This window comes from Phytophthora infestans, genomic scaffold, assembly GCF_000142945.1.
Source record: "Phytophthora infestans T30-4 supercont1.6 genomic scaffold, whole genome shotgun sequence".
Lineage (NCBI taxonomy): Eukaryota > Oomycota > Peronosporomycetes > Peronosporales > Peronosporaceae > Phytophthora > Phytophthora infestans.
Genome location: NW_003303753.1, coordinates 1,599,856 through 1,607,345, shown reverse-complemented (window position 1 = coordinate 1,607,345; position 7,490 = coordinate 1,599,856). Strand labels below are relative to the sequence as shown.

The window sequence follows — 7,490 nt, the reverse complement described above, 5'->3', positions numbered from 1 at the left end:
CTCTACAAGACAAACAGCTTCAAACAAAAGCCGGCAACCCCAAAGTCCCTAACTATGGCAGAGTTGCACAATGGGTGTTAGATTGGATTGATACCAAAACGCCGGAGGATATCAAGAAAGCATTTCAGCTTTGCGGGCTTGTAGCTAAGTCGGCGTTTAGTTTGGCTAACCTGTATCCTCCACTTCGGGAGTTGTTGAGCCCATCCATGAACATGTACGACTGGCACCAACAATATCAGCATATTGTCGACGCGACGGATGAACGCGAGGAACTTTGTATCTCAACACCAGGCTGGTATATCCCAGAAGACACACGGACGAGTCTGTTTTGCTGTCTTCGTCGTAGTCTCGGTGCTTCAGACTCTGACTACGTTGTATCTCTGACGGAGTATATGCAAAACCTAAATGACCTGACCGGACTGTTCGACGACGAGTACATTGCGTCGTTAAGAAGTGGTGAACTTGCGCCTGGAGAGCTCGAGCTATTTGCTGCATCTCGCATGCACGATTGCGATATTGAAGTCGTCACTCTTAACAACGAATGCAGAGTTATCTCGAAGTACACGTACACTGTAGAGTGCGCCGCCCGAGACATTTGCATAGCACGAATTGGGCCACTTTTTACCTTGAAGCTCGACGGACTCCATCTATAGATCGCCTGCTCATGTCGCTCTTCTGACTTTTAGTTTATCTCTGCATTTGAGCGCCTAGGCTGTATACATGAATAAAACGCCCATGGGGCTCTCTATTTTAGTTGAACGCTTAGGCGTCTAGTGCGCGGTAAGACGGTAGCTATTATTGGTATGCTTACAAGTCCGCGAACCTTAAAGAATGTGCGAAATTTCCATATTTCGGTGGTTTTCATTGCTAATGATACAATACTGATTTCAGTGATCATAAATATCATTATTAATGCTTAAAGAATTATGTCAATATTTAGACACCACAAGTAGTACTTTTCATCTGTCTGCACTGTATCAACTATCCTCACCTGCAATATTACGTTACACTTGACACCCCTTCTCTGTCACACCCACCCAGGATCATTCGAGGTACGAGCTATTCCAGCAGCTAGAGCTCTGTATTCACCGGAAAGCTCGAGATCCTACATTGTATCGTACTATATTATTTGATTTGCACGGTACGATCATCAAATGGGTACGTTTCAATTTTGACTAATGATCAACGCTTGGTTATTGCGCTGGAACCGATCATAGTAGCATTACTACACAATTTATTATAAAGTACAGATGAGCCCTTCGGTAGTAATCCCTGACCCTCGACAAGTATAAAATATCTGTTCAGCCTAAGATAAAAATACCTCACCCCTCCCTCGGAATATGGAAAACATAATTACAGGTAACCAAACATGACTGTTCGAGCGTGCTTAACTATGGGAAAGTCACTATTGTGCAGCACATCTAAAGTAGACACTTGTTGCTTGCACCCTTCCTTCAGGCTTAGCTCATCTCACAGCTCTCTGCATTACTCTGCATCGCTCTAAGCCCCTATCCACTTTGCTCGAATAAGCAGCTTTGCGGTCCACTTTAAGTTGCTCCTCTATCCGCTGAATTGAGCTCTACTTAATCATTCTTTGCTTCGCCCCCAGTAGTCTCGGAGGCATTCATCGAGCTATTACTCGCGGGAACGTCTTCCACCTCGACGCCGCAGAACTATCAATCAATGGAGCCGTCGTACACGTTCTCATCTGGTCCCGTCATCGACCTTGTTTCGGCCGCATGTAGGCGCGAGAGCATTGCATCTAGCTCGTCGGTCATGCGGACCTCCTCCTGTATTCAAACGCATAGTAATCGAGTAGACCGGTGTGTCTCGAATCAATTAAAAAAAATCGATGCCTTCTTACGTTTCAATAGCTTAGATATTGTTCCTTAAGATGGCGCTGTTGCAGCGACAAAGCTGAATGGGCCCACTCGGCTAGCTGTTGTTGAAAAAGGTTTGGGTGGGTAGCATTATGCTGGCAAAGTTGCAAGCGCTGAGCATTGGTGAGCATGGTGCGGGTTGAGAGAGAGACTGGGAGGATCGCAAACGCAAGGAATGGTAGCGTGAGCTTGTTCGGTTGGCTTACATGCATAGGTATACCTGGCTGAGCCACCCCACAGCAAGAATACCCTCAGCTATGAATAAAAATTTGCTATACCTTTCGCAATCATTTTGTCAAATCTCGGTGAAACCACTGAAATATCTACTCTGGCGAATCTTTCTCAACCACTGAGGGAAAATGAAAAATCCACAGAATCCGTGAGATGGTGAAAAAATAGCTTTCTTTATTTATTATAGAGGGCGGTAGTGAGCGGCGTATTAATAGCCGAAGGCGAAGCAGGGCCACTCGGTATTTGCGTAGGCGGGCCTCGACGAGCTCACCAGCGAACGGACCCGTCGCACTCTCCAGCACGCCTAAAAGAACCGAACCAGAACCACGGTTCTGATAATTACTCAGAACCCCTAAGAATCAGGAACTGGGTTCTGGGCTCGGAGTTTCAAATGCGAAAGGACAAGTACTGCGACCTTTCAGCAAGAACCATTGACAGGTTCTTTTTTGCGAGCAACTTTTGGACAGTTGCTATTTGAAACTGAGCCTAAGGGTTGAAGTTTCACATTTTGGTACTGCGACAACACACGTGAGCCTGATACATGTATGTGTATCGGTAATACTGGTTCATACCGAATCCGTCTGAAACCAAGAACTGAATTAAAGGCGGTAATTGGTTCCTAGCCGGTAAGTTCATTCAAGTCGTACTCTCCAGCTAGTATTTGTTTTTCTATTGCGGGGATAAATCACGAGTTCAGTGGTTTTTTAATGAGCTCCCGACGACTCGTCGACGAGAGCCAGTCTCGCTATCATGGTTGAGGATTCGAGATAAGACCAGGATTTGACGGCCTCGTGCACTGACGAATTGCCAATGAGCAATGCAACCCTTTCTCGTCGTGATAAATTATTATACTTCGAATAATTCATTCAGAATCACGCAACTACATTTGAGATTTTTGTCGTTTCACTCCCAGCTCATGTACTGTAGCATCCTCTAGGTGAAATCTACAAACTGAAGAGGATCGTCACAATTTGCTTATGTTAATGGTACATGCATTAATATTAGTATTCGCAACTTTGTGTACCTGCAGAATCCATCCGCCATTAGAAATGATTCTGCAATGGAGCTAGATGCCCGTCAAATATACGAGTAAGTCAACCCGCATCACGCTCACCAATCCTCAGCGCTTGCAGACTTGTCAGTATCGTGCCACCAACCTATTACAGCAACCGCTAACCGAGTGAGCTTATGCAACCTTGTCATGTCGCTGCCGCAGGTCTAGAGATTCGGGTTCCAGCGCTGGACACAGGGCCAACATGATAAAATCGATGCAGAGAGGACTCGCGCTAAAACAACTTCAGTTTGAGAGCTGTAAGAGGAACTAAGCAAGAATGAAGGGCGCAAGCAGCAAGTGTGCTTGACTCAGTTGGTTGGCAGGCTGAGCCACCCCACGACAAGTATACTCGTAGCTGGGAATTTTAATAGGAATATACTATTGATTCCCAGCGCTATGTTCAGTACCCGTAGTATTTTAATACGGATTTGGTATTAAAATACCAAATCCGTATAGAGACTCTCTAGTACCGCCGGTACTGTAAAGGAGATTTCTTGTTCGTCCGGCTACTGTACTTGTACGCGTTTGATGACGGTTTTTAGGTGTTGCGTGCTCGGATGCAGCAACAAGCCACAATCTTTTCACTATCCGATTCTCCTGCTGTCTGGCAAGTCGCTCGAAGCCATTCGAAACCTGAAGCATGTCTCTCATCAGCGTTGACCTCCACGCTCTGGCAACGAGCGGCGCGGACTACCTCGCCTCCCTGTACGCTTTAAACGAAAGCAATCCTGGTATTGTGTTCTTGTCGTACGATGCGTCCTTCGCCAATGTCCTGGGCACCACCGCCACCGCAACAAAGATCGCCGATCTAAGCTGGCAGGCGTTCCACGAGGGTGGTGTGTACAACAAGGAAGACAACTCATTATACGTATCATCCAACTACGTTTCGCTCGCGGACAACATCAACGTGACAGTCCTCTCCCTCGACGACTACAGTGTCCACAGCACTCAGCTCCCGGGCCTCGCCATGGCAAACGGTGGATCGACGTACTACCCGCCTGGATCTGATCAAACCGCCACACCTCCGATGCAGGTCTGGTGTGACCAGGGCGACCTCGAGGCCTATGCCAAGCTTCTCGCCGTGAATGTCAACACGAATGAGTCCGAGCCTCTAGTCATCGGCTACAATGGCCGCAACTTCAGTGGCTTGAACGATGTGAGGCAGCACCCGGAGACCGGTGATCTCTGGTTCACAGACCCTGAATATGGTTACCACCAGAAGTTTCGTGCGGAGCCTGAACTGCCAAGACACATCTACCGCTTTGAGCCCTCGACGGGTATTATCCAGGTTCTCGATTACGGTTTCGTGCAGCTTAATGGAATTGAGTTTTCCCCCGATTACAAGACGCTGTACGTTTCCGACACGGGTGCTCAAGAAGCAGATCTGGATCTCTCTCGCCCGGCCACCATTTACGCGTACGACATTGTCGACAATAAGCGGATCAACAACAAGCGCTTGTTTGCCTTTGCTGACAGCGGAATCCCTGATGGTGTGCACACTGACACTGATGGCAACGTATGGGCTGGCTGCGGCGATGGTGTACACATCTGGAACCCCGAAGGTATTCTACTGGGCAAGATTTATCTGGGCGAGACTTCCAACAATTTCGCTTTTGCTCCAGGCAAGGTGTTTGTTTTCGCCAACGCTAGAGCTTGGGTGGTCGAGGGTATCAACGCACTGGGACGCGAGGTTTGTAAGGACTTCGGTGTTGACAGCGATTCGAGATGCAGCAACAGCACGTCGCCTTAAGTTCCTGTAACGCTTGCATGGTGCCTTTTTCGTAATAGATTTTTCGTGTCACAATGTGGGAAAATTCGTGAAGAATCATTCAACCGCATTTTTTTTAAACTAACGAAATGCTCTACTCATTCCTTATTCCACTGGATTTTTAATTTTGTAGTAGTACTATATTTATTATATTAATAATAATATTAACAGCAGCTCAAACTTAATTATAATACATGTGTTTCAATATCATAGTGTAAGAAGGCATTATTCAATAATTTTGGCCGATGCTACAGTCCATGCGTCGACTCAGTTTATTTTCCATGTAATACTCCATGTAATGTCCATGTGTCGAAATAAATTACTTACCACTGTTTTTAAAATCCATAGTGAATGGAAGTTGTTAGACCTTCGCAAACGAAAGTCCTCTGACATCTCTCGTACATACCGGTATACAGAAGTCAGGAGGTCAACCATACGCATGAACATTAGGCGGGTCGATTCCAGTTTCAATAGAAATGAGATTGTATTAGTTGCATTATGGCTTGCTACCGTGAAGCACGAAGTGAAGGATGCGGAAGCGTAACAGCGTTAGACCAATCGGAGTTACGTCCAGTGACACACTCTTGTCTACATATCGCCAAAACCTCAACATTACGTAGAATCCGCAGTTGTATCCGTCTGTCTGGATCGGTCCATTGACGGACACAACTTTGAAGTCATCGCTGAGCGTAGTAGCCAGATCCCACGACATGCGGTCCAGTACGTCCTTGTACGTCTTCAGGTTCATTGAGTCGTAGTACAGGACATTGTTCTGCTTGCCATCCACGATCATTGCACACCAATGCATGTTCCCAAAATTTACAGGAATGAGCAGTACATCCGCTTCAGTGAGTAGTTCCTGAACCTTTGTCTTCATTTTTTCACTCATAGATTTCTTCTTCTTTGACGCCGAGGCTGCCTCGACACCGACGATGCGAACGCCGGTGCCCGTCCTGTACAATCTCGCGCAAAAAGCCAAAATCAGCGCATCATTAGCCCATTGGGGCGGCTTGAGACGGTACAGCATCGCGTAGTGGTAATCGTTGCCGTCAATTGGGATGGTATCTTGGGGATAGGCGCGAGCAATGGCCTCTGCCATGCTCTGAAGTGTCGATTGTTGTGCTGCTGGTATGGCGCTGGCTGCATCCTGTGTTAACCATTTGGTAAACGCCATTCCATCATCACACGAACGCTTCACGTTTGCTAAGTATGCCATGGCCTCAATCTGTTCGCGTGAAAATGTTCCGATACCCGCGATGTAGACACACTCGATCTCCGGGTTTTGTCCGTTGCTGTCCATAATTTGTCCAGGTATTGTAGATGTTTCTTTGTCTTTTTGTGTAGTTTGACTCTGGGTTAGTACATCGATGGCTGTTTCATTGGTGTTGCTCACAGGCAGCACGGCAACGCACTTGTCCAACAGTTTGGGTGGAAGTAGGTAGAACGCGTTTTCATTCAGCACAGGCGCACTCTCTCTAGTGTACTTGGGTTTCTTGCTACCCGCGTTGTTGTACTTGGTTTGGAGTGGCAGAACTCCTTGTACTTAACATTAGCGTCAAGCACCTTGTGTTTCGCCTCCCCTGGTTTAAACTCATTAAGCACAAAAGGCCGCGGAGTCATCGGTTGTTCAGCAGGATGTAACCATCTAAATGAATGACATGTCAGACCCTCAGTACAACATCAATATTGGATATTACATGGACAACTCACGGCTTATACGTGGATAAATTGTGAGCTAACCCACCTTTCATCGATGCAACTCAGCGGTATTACGCTTCCTGGGGCGTTACTCCACTTCCGAAACGCGATCGCGTGTTGACAAGGCAGACGCATTGCAGAAGCAAACGAGCAAGTGCAGCTCCACGTTTTCAAATCCACAGCATGCGTCTTGTGTTTACCCGTCACCTCCACAAAGCCTGGATTTGACTTTAAGTCGAAATTGAACTTGTCGACCTTCGAACATGCCATTACGTACTCCTTCTCCACGTGTGTTGCTACGAAATGCGTCGTAAAGCGCAAAACTTGGCACATCTCCTCGTCGTAGTTGCGGTTGACACGTAACCCGATCCTAGTCTTGTCGAACACGTATTCACTGGAAGTCCTGGCATCAGCACCCACAAGGGCCTTCACGGTGTCCGTCATGGTCATGTTGGAGTTTACCCCGTCATTAAAATGCCCAAACCAATTCTCTAAATGGTTGTTCGTGTGGACGCGCAAATGTGCCAACCGTGAGCGTTGGTACATGACCCACATCTCCGTACAAGTGTTCCAGTTTTCATCCATGTAGTTGTAAAATGCCATATATCCAGTCCTAGTGCAAAGTGCCTTCATGGAGGTCCAATTGGTCTCGTAGATCTCTGAACTTAAGGCATATACCATGTTGTGGACTAATGCGTCGATGGCGTCGTGATCGTCCGACGAAAGTTTACCATATTCTGGCTTCCTGGACGCTGTGCGGAGATATTTGATGACATGAAAGACGCAAATCAACACGCGCGACTTAGGGAAGTACCGACGCAACACGCGGATCTCATTCAGATCTTTGTCGACCATTATA

General features: G+C 47.0%; 1 protein-coding gene across 1 annotated transcript; it reads left to right on the top strand.

Moving 5' to 3' along the window:
- Window positions 1-3,763: 3,763 nt before the first annotated feature.
- On the top strand, window positions 3,764-4,915 carry PITG_04624 (uncharacterized protein; the record flags this gene model as incomplete). Its single annotated transcript, XM_002905325.1, has 1 exon — window positions 3,764-4,915. One exon carries the CDS (start codon window positions 3,806-3,808, stop codon window positions 4,913-4,915), a length of 1,110 nt encoding a protein of 369 aa, XP_002905371.1.
- Between the last annotated feature and the right edge of the window lie 2,575 nt (window positions 4,916-7,490).